The following is an 18,583-nucleotide window of genomic DNA, read 5'->3' on the forward strand; positions in this document are numbered from 1 at the left end:
GGAAAAGCTGTGTGGAAATTTCAATGCTGGCTGAAGTGCGAAAAACGAGAGAGCTGAAGCTTCTCCGAAGGTGAGCTACTGCCACTGTTCTACCGAATGTTTCTCGGGCGCTTGCAAAATGTCAAATTGTAAATAAACGAAACACGCCAAGAGAATCTGTTATACCGAACAGCAAGCATAGGCGTACGCGAAGGGTGAGTTAGGGGGTGAATATGGGTTGTAGGGAAACCGTTTCGCATGACCTACTGACCTTTGTTTGAACCTTTTTAATTTGATACCTTAACAACAATCTAACTCCTGACTTTGGTGTGGAATTTTTTGTAACTTTTTTAAGGAATACTTCCTGAACTTAACCAAAAGCTACAACTCAAATGAGAACTTCTAAAATTAAGGTCGAATTTGTTTCCAAAATTCGAGAGTGTGAGTAATACAGTCTTACAAAAGTTAAACTGTTCTTATAATTACTATAAATACTCAAAGTACACATTTTATTGTTCTGTATACTTTGTAAAGAGTTTGTGTGTCATGGGAATATGCCAAGGCACCCCTCCCAAATTTTAGCCACCGCCCCTGGTCGTGCAAATTCGGGTGAGTTCCCTGCCCCGCCACTAGAAACCCCCTGGACCCGTAGACCCATGCTATACGGAAAATGTTATACAAGAGCTTTCGCCATGTTACACACTTCCGTGGCATTTTCTCTGTTTTTCTCCGAGAACTTCTTTCTCTCTCTCTCTTCTCGAGAAGCATTCTCTCTGCGTTGCCAGGTTTTGTTTTTGTTTTGGGAAAAGCGTTCGCGGCGAAATGTTCATGTTTTGATAAGAGGAAAACGGTAGCCCCGCTCTGTGGGAACCTTTCTTTAGGGGGGAAGTCAAGCGGGGAATAATTTTCAAATAAACAAGTCAGTGGGGCAACAACAAAAGGGGGCTCCGGACGACAATGCCAAGCAAACGCAAACCCCCTTGGCAAACCAGAATTGATAATAGTTGCTGAATAGTTTGGCAGAACCTTCGGTGGTTGCCGGGGGACGGGTTTGGATGGGCTTTACGTGGACATCACATCGCCTAATCAGCATCTGAAACGGTCAGAAAATCAAATTAAAATTGCCAATTTGGGCAAACGTTGAGTGGGCCTCGCCTCGCCCCGATTTGAATTTGAATTTTGGGTTTGTTTGCCGCCACCCAACTCAGCCGGGAATTTATTTATATTTATTTAATTTTAATGCCCCGCCATACGCCGTACGTGAGTACAGCGTCAAATTGTCCGGACTCGGAACGCGCGCATGTGCCACGAAAAAATAGAGGAACAAAAACCATCGACAGCAGGAGGCCCAGATATATGGGTTCCGAGTCTTCCAATACCCCTCTCAACGATTGCTTCTATATCGCATAACGTGATATTTGGCCCAAATTTGATTTTAGTCATGGTCTTTATGAGTAAACTTTGTAACCCTAAAATTGAGCAGTTATGTAACTGTTTTATACAATCTTTCATTAATATCAAAAGAACAAAAGTTAATTTAGCTTTAAAGAATTTCTAAAAAACTTGAGACACTAAAAAATATCTTAAACTCATATACCCCTGATTGCATTAGTTACTGGGTAAGAAAATACGAAAACGAAAATTTGAAATAGGAAATCAGAGATCGGCCAAAAAATCGGAAAATATGTCAGCGCCGGGGGCAGCGGAAAATATGGCATACAATACGCGGGAAAGCATCGAAGACCTGACCCACATATTTCGGTGGTGGTTCTCCACGTTTTCCTTTCTTTTCACCCTTTTCACAATGTCCGCTTTTCCCGACCCCCCCAAAAGTGATTGACAAGGTGGGACAAATGCTTCTGTATCTGTCTCCTTATCCGTGAGATACATATGACTCGTTTTGTTGTTGTCTTCCACAGAGGCGAAAGTTGCAAGATGCTGCTCCCCGCTCCCGCTTTTATTTTTTGTACGCTTGATTGATTGCGGCTCGGCGTCCTCAAGGTCACTCGGTGGACTACAAAAGATATGCAAATGGTGGTCCCCGGGAGATGGGAGCGTGACTCACGCCCAATCGGGGTCACCAAACATCGGGGAATGGGTGAGCCAGGGGGCATAGTCCCAGAAAGCGGTCATAAGATCGATAAGTATCCATAAACTTGGACAACTTATGCCAACTAGCGCTTTTATTGCATATTTATTCGGCCATAAAATGCGGGAGAGCAGCCTCACCTGCAGACTCACATGGGATCAAATGGCATTCCATTCCTTGCGATCCCTAGATCCCCAACTAAATAAATTTCAAAATTGTTTATTTTCTTCCAAACAAATCAGCGTGCATTAAAACAGCGAGCAGAGAATTTTAAATCCAAATAAAACATTAACATCCGGTGGGAATCAGCAGTCCCAGTCCCACCATGCCCATTGTTTATCCCGCTCTGTGCCCACTGTGCGTGGGTGGTTGTTGTTGTGGGTGGTTCTGGGCCTTTGAAGTGGGGATTTACAGGTGTTTTATCTGCCAGCCTGTTTGTTTACAAAGGTCATGAGTTCCCAGACGAATGTAACTAAATGAAACTGTTTCGAAAACCAAGCCACAATAAACACGGCAGTTCTTTTCAGGCAAAACTTTGCAAGAATATAAAGGAGATTACCCGCACAACCACAATGGAGACCAACTACATTATAACTAATAATGGAAACCTTCTACTAAGACCTACCCATATCGTAATGGAACCACAAGCCAACAATTTGGGTATTCATGTTCCACTTGTTTGAAGAATTTGCATAGGACGTAAAGTTTTTATAAATACGCCAGAGACATTTCTATGATAATTCCCCCATAATCGAGTCTATTTATTACTTCGGTGCTGTGGCTCGGTGGTTTTTTCTGTTAATAATGAAAGACGCGCGTAACCCAACGAAGAAAAACAATTGCAAACTTGGAATGAAGAGAAATGAGCGTTTTACGTGATTCCGAACAAAAATACCGGGGAGATTTCGTTTGCCAAATGCAACAAATCGAAAAAGAAAACACATGAAATGAAAATAGGAACTCTTCAAAAAATTCGCATTTGATTTATTTATAAAGCACTGATGACGTCGCCATATCGGATCGAATCGGGTATAGTCTGGTTATTTTTTCGGGTCTGTTTGTGAACACGAGCGTCTCTCGAGGAAATTTTAATATAATGCAGGGCGGTTTGGGGTTAGGTTGTGGGTGCTGGAGAAGGAATTTCCTGCGCTAAAACGTTTAATTTATTAATGAGATTTATTTATAGAGCGTTGAGCGCCGAGCGCTGAGTGGGCAGGTGAAAGGTTGAACCCGAAGGATTGATTGGGGGGTGGTGGTGGGAGGGTCTCCAGCTACGCGTGGCTGAGAGAAAGAGAAAGCGAAAGCGGGTGGGAGGTCAGGGGTGAAAGGCCCCACTTTGCGATGACGCGTGGTTATTGTAATTAAAGTTATGTACGATATGTTCTGCCAGTATTATACACTTGTATTCACCGCACACTCCCACCTCTCCCCTCGTCTCTCCGAAATTTCTTTTGCCTTTTTAATGGCGCCTGGGCGCGGCCCACAAAAATAATTTACAACGTGTTGTTCTGGTTGTTGTTTTTCGTTGGGGGACATGTGCGGCGAGGTGTTGGGGGAGTAGGGCAATTGAAGTGGAAGAGGCGGCAAATATACGGCAAGATAATGACAGAATTATGGGAGAACAACAGGCATATGGAAAGTCAAGAAGGAAAATTGGTAGGAGGCAGAAACAGGGTTAAAGAGCTCGAAGTCCCAAATAGATGTATAGTGCCCTATTAGTCTTGTATTTTTCGTTGGGTAATTTGGTAAATATAACAATGTACGAAAAGTTTATCATAAGATATTCGGAATTAAATATTAAAAATATTGTATTTAGTACAGAACATTTATTATTGGGTAAAACTAACGTTCGAAGATTTTTAAGAAACGAGTGATAATAAATAATGTGAGTAAGTACATTAAAAATGTTATTTGTTAAAAACAAATTATAGCGCTAGTCATATCTTATTTTAGAAATACATCGTTCTGCTTTAGTAATATTAAAATAGTTGCTTTTAAACACCGTACATCCATACGTTTTCTAGGTTTAAAACGGTCCTTAGACAATTCGAAGGTATATTTCTAACTTGGAAACTTCACCGACTTAGTTCTCGAAAGAGAGTGAAAGAGTTTGGAGCGCCCGATGCTCTCCCGGGACTCTCTCTTGGCCCGCTCCCCCACTGCCACCCGCGCCACTGCTGACCCTTCCTAACCCCTGAGCGCCTGATAAGCGGCATTGATTAGCTCAGTACAAAGGCAAGGCAATGAGATCACTCCCACCGATCGATTAGGCCCCCCACCACCCACAGCTGGCCCCCACCCCTTACTCCACCCCCCGGGGAGTAAATAACCGAGATTACGGCATCTTAAAGCTTAGAGCCGATCCACTTAGAGAGAGGGAAAGAGAGAGCGAGCACCTGCCTTCGCTTGTTTTAATGTCATGTTGTGTTATTCAATAATTTGTTTGCATTCTTAAATTTTGATTCCACTCCCTGCGCACACCCTCTTACCATAGCCCAAGTTTCCTTATTTATTATTTAAAGGTTAATAGAATTAAACACATTTAATTACCTGAGCGAGAGAGAGAGCCAAAGCTGAGCTTTTCCGGAGCGAGCGAGAGAGCGACACTCTGTTATGAAGTAATTATGAAAAAAAAATGAATTGTTGTTCTCTTGCAAGCAATTTAAAGTTTGGCGAGATTTTTGCGGGAATTCCTGTTGTTGTTGTTGTTGTTTTTGTTATTACTGTTTTTGTTGCAGCATCACCTAGCAAACACAAAGCGCAAAGTCACACGCTGCGTTTGTTTTGGTTTATTTTCGTCACTAGCACGCGGCACTTATCCTCTGCCTTATCCTGGTACCCGTACGCTATTCTGGAATCCAAAAAGCCTCGAAACACGCCGGAGATGTGTCAACAATTCAAAACAAAAAAACAATCCCGAAAGCCCAAAAAACGCGACGGCGAGTAAAAAACGCTGCCACTGCCGCAGCGCAGCCCGAAAATCTGTTGGCTAGTGTGACCGCAGGCGGCACCGTTGGAAAATACCAAATGGTGCTGAAACTTCAGCTGTTATGGCTTAGCTATTTTATAGCCAAATTAAATAAAGCTTTGATAACTTCTTTAGTCACAGATCAAGTGAAAAGTGTTGAATTTTAACAAATCCTTGAAATACAATTTTAATCGATAATAAAACGACTTTAAATTTATAAAAATTGAACTAAGTTTTGTATTTGTAGCTTGTTATACCATTGTTGGTTTCTTAACACTGTCCGCCAACACCCAAAAACTGCGAGCTACAATACTCAAATGAGCGGCTTTTCAAATCATATAGTTGATTAAACAATCAAATAATTATTATTACTACCAGATATCATGAACTTGGAAACGGCTGATTTTGCTGCGATCAAGAATGTATTTGAAATGCTGACCCATATAGCAATAATTATTATCAACGGGTGGACACTGATCATCTGAGTAACAGAATAAAGCATCATCACGAATATAATCCTAAGTGGTGGGGAGATCCTCTCCTCTTGTACAAAGATTAGAGTGGATCAGGACATCTTCAGGACATGTGCCGGTAACAAATTTAAGCGTAACCAATATGAAGAGAAATATTTTAAGTCCAGAACTCTCTGATCTTCGGCAGAAGATCCAATCCATACGCTGGCCACCACTTAAATCTCCGGTTACTGTCAATAGGAATATTATAATTTTTTTAAGATTAGACGAATTTGTTTGGGATCCAAATCATTATATTGTCGATCTTCTGACAGGCATCAATTTAATAGTGCAATATGCAGTAGACGACGCTGCAATGTTGTTAAATAAAATATGCTTGTTTTGAGCTAAAGCCTTTCTTCTACAAGTCTGTTGTGGTAGGGCAGTTTATCTTCCAATTCACTTGTTGCATGCAAAAGATAGCAAAATATCGTGCACAGTCTTGACCTTTATCCAAACCCCATCGATCATTTATTAATTTAGTAATTTAATATGACAGTTTTGTAAGCTTCAGCATAAATATATCAGACTACGCTTTTTTGAATCAAAAATGAACTGGCTTTTAAAACTGTAAAATGTTTTCTTTAAGTTGTTTTTCCTTTCTTTCTGCGGTTCTATAGAAAGAAGCTATTTATACCTTTAGATTAATCCAAAAACCTGGTTCTGTTTACTTAAATCCCAAAAGATCCGTGGAAAGTCGGCTGAGAACCTATGCAAGAAAGGATCAGAGCACTAGCTATAAGCCTGATATCTGGGTCACTCTATTACGATTCCCCCGAAATTGGAAGGCAGTCACTTATGGAGTGCATGTTTTCTACCGATCGGCGGACTCGTGATATACGCTTTTTGTTCGTTTTTCTCCATTTTTTGCGATAACTTTTCGCTCAGCTCAGCGGATTACAGTCGATGAGGGTTCATTGAAAGCAGAAACCCCGAGCAAAGTCATCAGGAAACCTGTAAAAAGTTCCATCACAACTGAAGAATCGGTCAATACTTTAGGTATCTGGAACTTATATATGAACTCCTGATGCAGGTTATTTTTCTTTCGGTTTTATTAAGGTTTCTTCTTGTTTGTGTTATTTACGAACATTTTGTTTAGACACAAATACAAATACATACAATGTTTTCTTCGCTTTTTCCGTCTCTTTAAAAAACTACTACAAAAAATGGTTGTTGTTGTTTCCTTTGTGGTTTCTGTTAGCGCTTAAAGATCTACAACATACAGCTTACGATCTACAACATATAGCATTCTAGAGCATACATATTTAATAAGTATGTATGGTTAAATATCTATATATATATATATATTCATATAAAAAAATACAACAAATTTGCAATTCGTTTCACATTTAGTTTCGTCGCCTTCCATTGTTATCATTTTTAATTCTTCTTGTTCGGGCCTGCGCCAAAAATGCAGACGAGAAGCAAAGATAGAAAAACTTCACAAATATTTCCATTTAACATTTAGGTATGGCAAAAAGTCATCATCTATCAGTTATCAATCATTACCGATATCGATCAATCATATTTTGAATACATTTAATCTTCCAACGCTACTTGTTTGTTTTTTGTTTTTCCATTTGTATTTTGTTTGAAACGCACTTTACAAACTAAATTTAAAACTTATAAATACTACAACGTACGAGATCCGCCAAAATCTCATAGAATTTAAGCAAAGTGAAACACACATGTTACGAGTTAAATAAGTTAAATTAGGAATTAAACGTATAAATATCTGAATATCTGAAAGACGCGCCAGTGTTTGTGTTTGTGTGTGTTTGTAAGTGGATAGCTCGATTTCAATACCAATTTTGGGGAGAATGCAACGGGAAGCTCAAAAGTTTTCACCTGGCTTAGAACATTAGGGTGGCACAAGAGAACAAGGTAAGCTGAGAAAATACCCTTTCCCAACTATAATTTTAACGTTAAACAAAAAATATGCATTACATTGAAAAGATTACAACAATATAGTTATTAATTGCACAAGAAACAAACTATGTTAAACCAACTTGTTGAATTCAAAATTCGTTGGGAAAGAGTATCTTTGAAACCGCCTAGCAGGGTTAAGCATGCATTTCATGTATATGCTATATATCAGTTGTGTAAAAAAAACTTAATCAGCGATTTGTTATAAATGGGCAACTTTTTGTCTTTTTCCTGTTTCTTTCCTTGTATAAATTAACAAACGTTAAAAGTTTAATTATTACATTTTCGATTGCACTTTGTTTTTGTTTTTTTCTTGTTGCTGCTCTTTTTTGTGTATCTGTGTGAAGTTCTCTTGAATTTATTTTTTCCTTTGTACATTTATTTTTCTTTGTTTCAACTGAGTGTTTATGTGTTGTGTGTTTGTGTTTTTATGAAAATTAAGGCTTTGTATTGAAAAAAAAAACGACAAAAAATTAAAGGAAAGCACTATTTTAGCAACAATCAACTGATCACATCGAGTAAACGTACGTAGATTTCACTTAAAACTACTTTAAATCAATCATAATATAACAACAAATATTAGAGCAAGGGGTGGGGGCCCAAGAGCGTTGCGGGGTCGGTTATCAAAACCTTAACCTGATTTCGCAAACGTTTCGCAAGCGGCTGGCTGGCTGCTCCTTTGTTTCGTTTTTAGAATATTTACATGAACACGACAAAATGTGCTGAAGAAATGCAGAACATTTCTTCACGATCCTGCCCCGCCCCTTTAGACAACGCGCAGCGTGATAACAACAATTGTAGGGGATACGGGAGAGGGCGTTGATACAACAACAGATAGCATGACTTATCAATTATCACGCGAAATGCAGTATTACAAAAAATATATATGTATATAAAATTAATCATACTCGTATTATTATAAGATTACTTTCTCAATAAGAAAATTTCGTTCTTCGACCAAAAGCTTCTAGCAAGACATCAAACATGATCACCAAAAGTGTGTTTTTTTCTGTTTTCGGAGCCTTTTGATACTTGGGGAAAAGCGTGGCAGTTGGACTGCCAGCGCCATCCATCACACACAAAAAACAATCGTGCACAGATATTTAGCCTGAATATGCCGATGTACATACTTGAGGATGGCCGAAATAATAGCATTACAAGTGTAACATTAGTAACAAGTGTTACTTTGACTCTCAACTCGAATAGCTGAAGCGCTAAGTTAAGGAAATAACTTTGTGACAGGGCAGTTAAATTACTAATCTGAATACGTTTTCAAGTAATCGCGTGCAGCTCCTATTGGGTTATTCTTATGAAGAACGGCTGTAAGACGGGATTTCTTTGTTTAACTTTGAACCTAAAACGAAACTGTTTGACTTTCGACGAAAGAACTACACTGACATATCAAGTTTAAGCCTTTAGACAGAGCCTGCAGTGCTATTATTTGGACCGCAACCGCGTTAATATCTAGAGATAGAGAGTTAGGGCTTTAGATTTAGAGAGATAGATAGCTAGCCTGAGGTTGAGGGCTCGTTCAGCGGGAGATTGGGTCCGCAGCTCCTACTGCGAAGTGCTGAAGTTCGAGGGCGAAATGGAGGCGGGAGCCGACTCCGCCTCGAGGCTTCCGATGCCGTCCACCTGGTCGTGGTCCCGGGACCGACTCACGGGAATCGGAGCACTGCTGCCCATCATCGGGGGTAGCCTCAGTGTGGGCGCCTGCTCGTACTCCAGCTCCATCTCCTCCTGCAACTGGGTCAGAATCTGCTGGGCATTCTGATTCCAGTACAAGACGGGCCAGCGCAACGTCGTGGTCAGCGTGTCGTTGTGCTCCTCCAGTGAATTGTTGGCATAGTGCTCCACCAGCTTCTTCAGCGAGGGGTATATGTTGTAGGGGGCGGCGAACCCGAAACCGCTATTCGTCTCGTAAATAATGCAGTGATGCACGGTGTTCTTGCAGGAGATGGACAGAGCGTAGTGACCCGCATCCCTGACCCGAATCAGGAAGGTGCCCGGTGGCGAGCCCTTGAGTAGATCCTCTGCATCTCTGCGCTTGGCGTCCTTCAGCAGCCAGAGGGATTCGTTGCTGTGGGGCTGATTCGAGACTGTCTCGTGGCGCTGCAGCCACTTATCGAAGCCCATCTCCAGGATCGTCTTCAGATCGTCGTCCTTGAGGTTGAAGCCTTTCAGGCGCCTAAGGGTAACAAGAGAAGAGTGTCCGATAGTTAGATGAGCTCAGATATTATTTCTACGGAATCTGTTAAGCATTACAAGAGAAATTTGTCCAAGACACAATGTGTTAGGGAACACATTTGTGGGCTCTTAGTAAGTAAGCTCCACTAGTCCTGAATACTCAAGTGTTTGCTAAAGTTAAACTCCCGTTGGTACTTTGATGTGGAAAACGGTTTGGGATGATGATGAAATGGTTTTTAATATGTTGTTTCACCACTTTATGAAACACAACTTAAACTTTTTCTTGGAGGCGTGTGGTGTACGTGACCTTCTAGGCGTGGCTAATTTGCAATGACGTTCGTTTTACCCTGATGACGATGCCTTCTTATCTTATCAGCTTTTAATAAAAATTGTGTATCTGTATGATGTTCCAAATTTAATCGATTAAATTTTCCTAATTTGAAGAAATTAATACCACAGCTTCTTTGGAAAAATTTTGGTAAGTCAAATAAACAAACTAATGATAGTGATCTCTTAATGCAAAAATGATTTTCTGTGCTTGGCAGGAGTATGTCTTTCGTGGACTAGCTATCAACTAATTCTGATCTATAGCGATACCGATGACCAGTCATTAGGGTTGATTTGCCCTGATATCGATGCCTCATCTAACCGTGTGCAATTTCAACTGACGGCGATACTCTTGATAACCAAATGCGACTGCCGTGTTCCGGCCGCCGTTCGGTCTACGAAAGTCTAGACCCGCGGGTTTCCGCATCACGATCGGACGATCAGGCAATGGGGGGTTCTTTGTTGCCCGGCGGCTATCCAAGTGACTAAGTTCCAGGGGCGCGATAAGCACAAGGCAGGGTGATATCATGGATCATTAGAGGGATGAAATCGAGATAGGACAACGCATAAAACCTTAGTACCCCGCCGAAAGACTTGTATCTAATCTGGGCGGAGTCAAGTGGGAGAAAAGGCGACTCCCAGGCTTTTATCTCATGACGGTGGTGGCCTAATCTCGGCAAGTTTAGAGACACAAAAGCCTCGAGACCAGCAAGGGTTTGCGAAAAGAATTTTATACAAAGACACTGGGTATATAGAAGGGAAGAAGCTTTAAAAAAGTATTAAGCACTCGGCAGACTTATAATGTCTGATAAGCGAGCTATCTTTAGCAGGGCGCTAACCTTATCTAGAGGCCTCCCCTCCCCTTGGCACTTTCCTAACGCTATCACTCGCTCCGCTTCCACACTCTAGGTAATACCCATAGAAACCGAGCAAGCTCATCCAACGATGACGTACTCTCAAATGTAAAGGCCTGTTGCTAGGCGAAAGTCACCTCTTGCTTTTCGCTTTTCGCCCTACAACAGAATTGCCGGAGATTGTGGGAAGCGCGTAGATGAAACCAAAGAAACTAACAAGTTTCAGTAATCACAAAAAATTAAGGGGACCAAATACCCCATGCGGTCGGTTGTTTTGCAGAAATCAATTGAGTGAAATAAGATTTTTTTTGTTATACTTACAGGGCTACAGAAATCTCTTCATACCGAAAGTTAAAAGTTTAAACTTAATGCATTTTGTATGTTTAATTATTTTTATTTTGTGACCTTGATATGCAAACAGCCAGTCCGTAAGGCTAAAGGCATACCCACGAAACACCCGATAAGGGGTTCTCCAAATATTTGAAAGAAATTCTTCAACGTTTTATATTGAATTCAAAAGTTACCCCCATACAAAATGACCTTGATAAAACTTCGCATATAAATAAATATTGCACATATTATCAACCCGATAAAGGCCTTGATTTGAAGACCAAAATCCAAGACGCCAACCAGGCAGATAAGCATGCTTTGAAAAGGTAACTAAATATTCAAGCTAGGAGGGGGCTTTTTAATCATCCCCTCCAGCAGAAAATATACCTGGCTCTATGTGAGTAACGAACATTGGTTAAAATATCTGTAAAGATTTTCACGTAGGAAGCTTGCCTGTATGGCAGGAAAATCGCATGCCAGGGAGTGAATGGAAAGGCGGCTGGCCAGGCACGTAGATTCTTCGCTGGCGTGGAGAATCCGGGAGATGAGCGGGAGCGGAAGCGCTGCCACTAACAGTGTTATGCCATTATTATCGGTATCGTATCGTATCGGTCAGACGAGCTGCCGACACTTGGACAGAATGAGTGATCGGCCAACTGAGCCGCGTGTAAAATGAACCAGAACCGTTGAGTGGCATTAAAATTCCTTCCCTCTCTGGCTGAAAACTGCAAACTGCACTCATATTGCGGCCTGGTGAAAGAAACTCCTCAATATTTGTATTTACCTAAAAAGCATTACCTAAAGCCAGTACACCATTATTCCATTATGAACTGTTCTCCGAACAGGTTACACACAAAACTATTACAAATCTCCATCTATTCCCATAACTATTGTTACCTTGGAAAAGGTTCTTAAGTTAAGAGCTTGGCATAGTTTTAAAACCGGACTTACTCAATGTACTTGTCCTTGCGCAACTGCAGTAACTGCAGTTCCGGCTTGAGGGCGTTGATCTGTCGCTCGAGCAGCAGCTCCTCCTTCTTCTTGCCCTCCATGTACTGATTGAGGACCTGCCCCTTGGCCTGCAGCGCCTCGAGCAGACTGATCAGGCTTTGTTTGTTCTCCTGCAGACTTCGGCGAGCATTGGCATTGGCCGCAGCGGATGCGGATCCGGGGCCTTCGTCGCCGGCTCCTCCCACCTCTGTGGATGGTCCGTCCGCAGGCGCCTTCATGAAGGATTCGTTGAGCTTGATTTGATTGCGGAACATCTTCTCCGCATTCCCGAATACATTCTGGTGCAGCTTCTTCTCCAGCAGCTCCTCTCGAATCGCGTTGAAGGAGTTCCTCTTCTGCTCCAGATTCTGCTCAAGGTTCTGGAGCAGCTGACAGGTGCGGATGAAGTCGTTGCTCAGCAGACAGAGATCCCCGTGCGGCTGGGAGTCCTCGTCCTCGCAGGTGCGCACTATCGGGTTACTCAGCGTGATGTCCAGCGCCTTGTTGTACATGCTCAGCGAGTTTTCCTTGTAGTAGTTGACCATCTCCACCACCGAGTTAAAGAGCTTCGTTTCGATGAACCCGTACATGCGGTCCATGTGGCAGATCTTGATCAGCTTCTCGCTCCCGTCCTTCATCAGGGTGAGGGTGTATTCGCCCTTTTTGGAGAGGGCGTCGCGCACCAGGAAGCTGCCGTCCGGCTTTCCGTGCAGGATGCCCTTGGCCTCCTCCCGCGATATCCGGCCCCAGTACCAAGGCGCCAGGCGCAGCTCGTCCTCGTTGGGATCGACCAGCGATCCGGGCGCCTGTGGCCGCATCGTCGAGTAGTGCAGCGGGGAGGGTATCACTGAAAGATACGAAAAATAGTTGTAGCACTAGCGATAAAGAGTGGGATTAGGTGAAGCATATAACTTTCCGCCTTTGCCTTTGGATAATATTTCTACTTAGGAGTAAATGCCGAAATAATACAGTCAGCTAAAATGGGTCCTAACCATCTTATATGATTTAGAAAATATGCAAGATGCTTTGTGCCAGAATTTCGAATTTTATTAATATTTGATAAAAATCTAGAACATTATTACTTTTTCTACATTTCCAGTCGGAAAATTTCAGGTAATTCCTGAAACCAACAAATTTTTCCTAACGAATTCCAAGTTATCTCCATCCTAACTTAGCATTGTATGTTGATCGCTTGTATGCAAATTATTAAAACTTGGTAAAAGTGTATATTAACTTGTTGTTTCCCAAAATTGTACCGAGGAAATCAATGTCCCCAATGGTCATTCTATAAAAGCTGAACTCTTATTGTCTACAATGATATTATGGCAACGCATATGACTGTGAATCAGCTGTAAATGGAGTAGAATCTTTAGAGAAATCGATGTCTTGGCAAGGAGCGGTATCCGAGGGCCCCGATTTCTTCCCAGCCCATTAACAAATATTGGCCACATATTGCTACCAACAGCAAAAACGACAAAAACAACAACTCTGTGTAAAAACGAGGCATGTAATCGCTGGCGTCCCGGCTCTCTCTATCGACCTCTCGCTCTCGCCGCCGGGCGCCCCGCTAGCGCCCTCCCGCTCTAACGCACTCGGGCCTGTTGCCAAGCGCCCCCGAAACGCAAATACTTACTTTTTGTGGCCCTTGTGGGGTTTTCAATGGGTCGAAACTCTTGCGACTTGGATGCTGGAGTGCACGAAAGCTGTGGATCTGGATGTGGACTTTTGTTGCGGGGACTACTCGCTCGTCGGCTGGCTATATAGCCTTTGCTATAGCTCACCACCACCAGCGAATGGAGCACATCTTTCTATATTCTCGATTTCGCGATTCGACGGAACACTCACACACACACAACGAGCGACGCACACGCACGCATTTACGCACCAACACCAACGCACACGATGGACACTGCGACACACTGGTTAAAAAATGGTTGGCTTAGGGTTCGGATTTTGGTGCCCTTTACGCACTTTTCGGATCTTCTCGTCGGCGTGGGTTCCTTTCAACTGCAGCTGGTGCAACACATTCTCGAACGGCGCTTTTGGACGACAGAAATCGGGTTTAATCACAATATATCAGCACACCATTATTTTCGGGTAGAAATCGTGCGGTGTTGGACAGCGCTGTTGTTGCCATGCCACTTGCTGCGAGTAAGCTGCCCACAGGTGCTTGCCAACACTGGCAGTTTCCTGTGTTGGCCAGGGCGAAACGACGTAATGGCCAGGCTAATGACGTAAGCGGACAGGGCTGTCGACTGGTCCCAAGTTTCCGGGGAACTTAATAATACAGCTACTTACATAATATCACTCTAAGCATCAGCTTAGAGTACCATTAATGTTTGTTACCATTTTTCACAATTATATTACTCTAACTAATTAAATTCGAATCAGTAGCCGTTTCCAGCTTGGCAGTCCTGGAAGAAACGTATGATCAAAATCTGCTGCAGTGCTCAACACTTAAACACCCACTTTTCAACACCATGGCGGCAAATTCAAAGTCAAGACCTACCATTCTTTGACTCATTTATTTTACATTCAAAAACTTATTTTAGAGCTAAGCTACAGCATATTTATTGTAGTAAGAAAATAAGAACCTTGACGTTTGGAGCCTACTCCTTCCATCTGCGTAAATCAACTAGGCAGACATTTATCAATGATTTTGTTTTCTCCTTTTAGTTTAAATTTCTTTAGTTAGTGGTAGTTTATCGTCGTTCTGCATTTAGGCGTTGCGATTTCTAAGGTAATTACGTTTAGCATTAATTGTGGCCCGTTTCATCAAAAACGATACATAGTTAACCAGCTTAGAGGTGCCATAAATTTTGTATAATGCGTATTGTTGGGGGTTTGTCTCCTGAATGTTTATCAATATGGTTTGTGTGTGAGTTGGTGAGTGTGAGGGAGTGTGTTCTTTTTTTGGGGTGGAGTGCCTAGTGTATCTGAATAATGCCCGATTCCAGCAGTTTCATTATCTTATCGGCGATGGCTGGATTCTGCAAGTGTCTGCAAAATAAAGGTTGTTAATTAAAAGCGAGTTCAAAACACTTTTGTACCCGAAGTAGGTAGGGGGTGAAATCGAAATATGCACGGTTTCTGGTTTCTGCCCAAAGCACTTAATAATAACATAACATAACATTGATAAAGAGTTATTTTCTGACACCCTTCCTTTTCAGTCTATAAATATCAGGCAATTATATATGATCATTAAATTATAAAGATATTCTAATCGTTTAACCCAAGCCCTCAAAATTTTAAAGATATGGTTTTTTTCTGGCAAATAATGCAATTGAATAAGTAAGTAAATTTATAAGGTACAACATTAATTGCATTTCGTTTCCAAATTCACCTGCCTAGTTTAAAACTCTTATGTAATTCACAAGGCCCCGAAGCTAGTAATAAATGCTAATTGAATTCGAATAGGCCAGCTCGCCGTGGAAACCGAAAGTTCTAGACCTTGACCCCCCGAAACAGGCAACTTCAAAACAAGAATGGGGTACTTGTGTTCCACAAATAACTCCACATAGAGGTACTTACTCTTTGACTGCATTGGGATCGTTCTGCATCTGCTCTAAAATCATGCGCATGGCCGGGTCCTTGAGGATCTGCTGAATCTCCGGATCAGACATGGCGTTTTTGAGCACCTCCTGCGGATTGCGCTGGAAGTTCATCGAGCACTGGCGGTAGCCCTCGACGGCCTCCGCGTTGTTGGGGTCTAGCTCAAGGGCCTTTTGGTAGGCGGCCTGGGCCTTGGACTGCTGCTGCATGCCCTGCAAGATCTTGCCCTTGCGGATGTAGCCCTTGATGAACTTTTCGTCCAGCTTGATGCAAGAGTCGCAGTCCTTGAGGCCCAGATCGAAGGCGGCCAGCTTAGTGTAGCAGGCGGCGCGGTTGCTGTACAGCTTGGGGTCATCCGGGTTGCGCTTGATGGCCTCGGTATAGTGTTTAACGGCGTTGCTGTAGTCGCCCTTCTTGAAGTAGTGGTTGCCCTGCTCCTTCTCCTCCTCGGCCTTCTCCGGATTGATGTAGGCCGTTCGCTCCTCCTCCTTGATCTTCGCCTCCACCTCGCTCAGCGAGGTCTTGATCTCAGGCGTGCGATGCTCGGACATGGCCTTCTCGTAGTAAATCTTGGCTTGCTTGTAGTTCTCCATCTTGCGATAGGTGTTCCCGATGCGGGCAAAGGACTTGGCTATCAGCTTGAAATCGGCGCGACTCTCGCGACCGACCTCGATGCCCTTCTCGCACTGCTTGATGCACTCCTCGAACTCCTTGCGCTCGAAGTAAACGGCAGCTATGTTGTTGTAAAACGTGATATCCGTGGGATCGTGTTCGATGGCAGCGTTGTAGTGTTTCAGGGCCGTTTCGAACTCCTTCTTCTTGTAGGCGGCGTTGCCCAGTTCCTTCTCCTTCTTGGCAAAGTACTTCTTCTTCTGCTCCTCGGTCATGTCCTCCACCCGCGGCTCGGCGGGCTTCTGGGGCTCAGCGGGCTTCGATGGCGGCGGCGACGGAGCCCGCCGGCTGCGCGTCTGCTGGGGATCTACGTCCATGGGGATATCGCCGTGCGATTGCATGTAGTTCAGGGCCGAGGCCGTGATGTCCGTGCGACCCTGCAGGAGTATGGCGTTCGTGGGGTCGTACTTGAGACCTGTGCGGGTAACCAAAGTGAGGTTAGGTCGGGGTGATTCATGATAATAGCCTGGAGACTTACCCTCGTTGTACGCCTCGAAGGCCTTCATATAGTCGTGCAGGCCTGCAGCGGCGGCCCCTTTGCGGGAGTAACCCTTCGGCCAGGTGGGATTCAGCTGGATGGTCTTCTCCGCATCCTCCAGAGCCTCCTGGAACTTTCCGGCCTTGGCGAACGCCGCCGAACGGTTGCTGTAGAGCACATGGTTCTGACCATCCAGCGCGATGGCCTCTGTGTATGCCGCCACCGCCTCGTCGAATTTCTCGGCGTTCAGCGCCTGGTTGCCCCTTTCCTTGAGTTCGTTCACCTGCAAGAACAAGAACCGCAAGCATTTTAGACCACCACGCCTCTCCTTTGTCCCGCCCACGCACCTTGTCCATTTCTGCTGGCGGAGCGGATGACGCTGGCTACTTGCTGTCCTTTTTCCTTTTTTTTGTTGAAGAGTTTTTGAATGAAACTCGCTGCAAAATGTGCCGTGCGATGTGAAAATGCGAAAAATGCCGACTTTTCTAGAAGCAAGTCACCAGAGTTGTCATTATTATTATTATTATTATTCGATAACTTCGATATTTCGCTTGCAGTGATTTTTGAGATATTTTCGTAAGTCGGCAAAACGTAAGTGTCAGTAAAAAAGGGAGACAGCCTCAGCGTAAGTGTCAGTAAAAAAGGGAGATGGAAGATGCGAACGTAAGTGTCAACAAAACGTAAGCCAACGTAAGTGTCAGTAAAAAAGGGAGTGTTTCCAGCGCGGTTGAGAACTTGGATGAAAGTGAGGACTCACACCGGCGAGCAGTTTAACGGTTTCTTTGTTATAAAATACTATATTTATTTAATATTCATTTATTACAATTAGAACAAGTTTTTTATTTATTTATTTATTTATATAATGCTAACAAGTAATTATAAACTAAATGCTAACAGAGATCATGAGCTATAGCAGCTATAGGCCTTCAGCTCTTCTGGTTTAGTATAATTTCATTTTGTTTTCTTTTGTCTATTTAAATCTAGCTTATAATCTACATGGTTAGATATTTACAGTGTTTTATTTTTATGCTTATTTTTGATTTTATTTTTATTTTACTTAAATTATATTTTATTAATAATTGTAGCTTTGATCAGGAAGTTTGAGATGATGTTGAAGTTGTCGATTGTGGGGTTAGCTATAGCTGGGATGGGATCAAGGTTGTGGAAGGATTGAGAACGTTGTGAGGAGAGGGAGGGGCAAAAACATATTATATGTTGGATATTTATGCGTGCGTTGTTGCACAATGGGCACAAATTGTTTTTAGCCGTGTCCAGGTAGTGGGCATTGGTTAGGTTTGTGTGTCCTAGTCTGAGTCTGTTTATTAATATTTGTTGCCTCCTGCTCAAGGGAGAGTTTTTATGCAGGGAGTTTTACGTGGATGATTTGGCAATTTGTTGGTACCAGTAAGATGTTGAATTAAGACTGTTTTTTTTAGTTTATCTTGTAGTTCTTTTTTTAAGAGCTGGGTAATGTCGTTGGCGTTGTTGTTGGCAGTGAGGGTTAATGGAAATTTAGAGGCCAGTTTGGCTGCCTCGTCTGCGTTTTCGTTACCTACGAGTCCTATGTGGCTAGGTACCCATACAAGAGAGATTTTTGGGAAGTGTTTGGTGACTAGGTTTCTGACTGAGGTGGCATAGTGCGAATGGTTGTTTTGGTTGGTGATCGAGGAGATGGAGGAGAGGGAGTCTGAGCATATAACGTGTTTGCCTGGCATCTTT

The 18,583-nt window shown here is 42.9% G+C and overlaps 3 protein-coding genes across 3 annotated transcripts in view; all 3 read right to left on the minus strand.

Moving 5' to 3' along the window:
* The window catches only part of LOC119547830 (1-phosphatidylinositol 4,5-bisphosphate phosphodiesterase classes I and II), a 46,965-nt gene extending 41,928 nt beyond the window's left edge, over window positions 1–5,037 (minus strand). The window contains exon 1 of the mRNA XM_037854855.1: window positions 4,619–5,037. The gene's annotated coding sequence lies outside the window, so the exon portion shown is untranslated. The remainder of the gene's footprint in view (window positions 1–4,618) is intronic.
* A 1,961-nt stretch (window positions 5,038–6,998) lies between these two features.
* Window positions 6,999–14,316, minus strand: LOC119546757 (phosphatidylinositol 3-kinase regulatory subunit gamma). The gene is made up of 3 exons (XM_037853290.1): window positions 13,796–14,316; window positions 12,124–13,009; window positions 6,999–9,662 (listed from the first exon to the last, which is right to left on the minus strand). Coding segments are annotated over exons 1-3 (1,518 nt in total). The 5' UTR covers window positions 13,797–14,316; the 3' UTR covers window positions 6,999–9,031.
* A 392-nt stretch (window positions 14,317–14,708) lies between these two features.
* On the minus strand, window positions 14,709–17,372 carry LOC119548044 (stress-induced-phosphoprotein 1). Its single transcript, XM_037855122.1, has 4 exons — window positions 17,212–17,372; window positions 16,865–17,147; window positions 15,694–16,801; window positions 14,709–15,162 (listed from the first exon to the last, which is right to left on the minus strand). The coding sequence occupies exons 1-4, from the start codon at window positions 17,218–17,220 to the stop codon at window positions 15,090–15,092; spliced, it is 1,473 nt and encodes a 490-aa protein (XP_037711050.1). The 5' UTR covers window positions 17,221–17,372; the 3' UTR covers window positions 14,709–15,089.
* Between the last annotated feature and the right edge of the window lie 1,211 nt (window positions 17,373–18,583).

This window comes from Drosophila subpulchrella, chromosome 2L (genome assembly GCF_014743375.2).
Source record: "Drosophila subpulchrella strain 33 F10 #4 breed RU33 chromosome 2L, RU_Dsub_v1.1 Primary Assembly, whole genome shotgun sequence".
Taxonomy (NCBI): domain Eukaryota; kingdom Metazoa; phylum Arthropoda; class Insecta; order Diptera; family Drosophilidae; genus Drosophila; species Drosophila subpulchrella.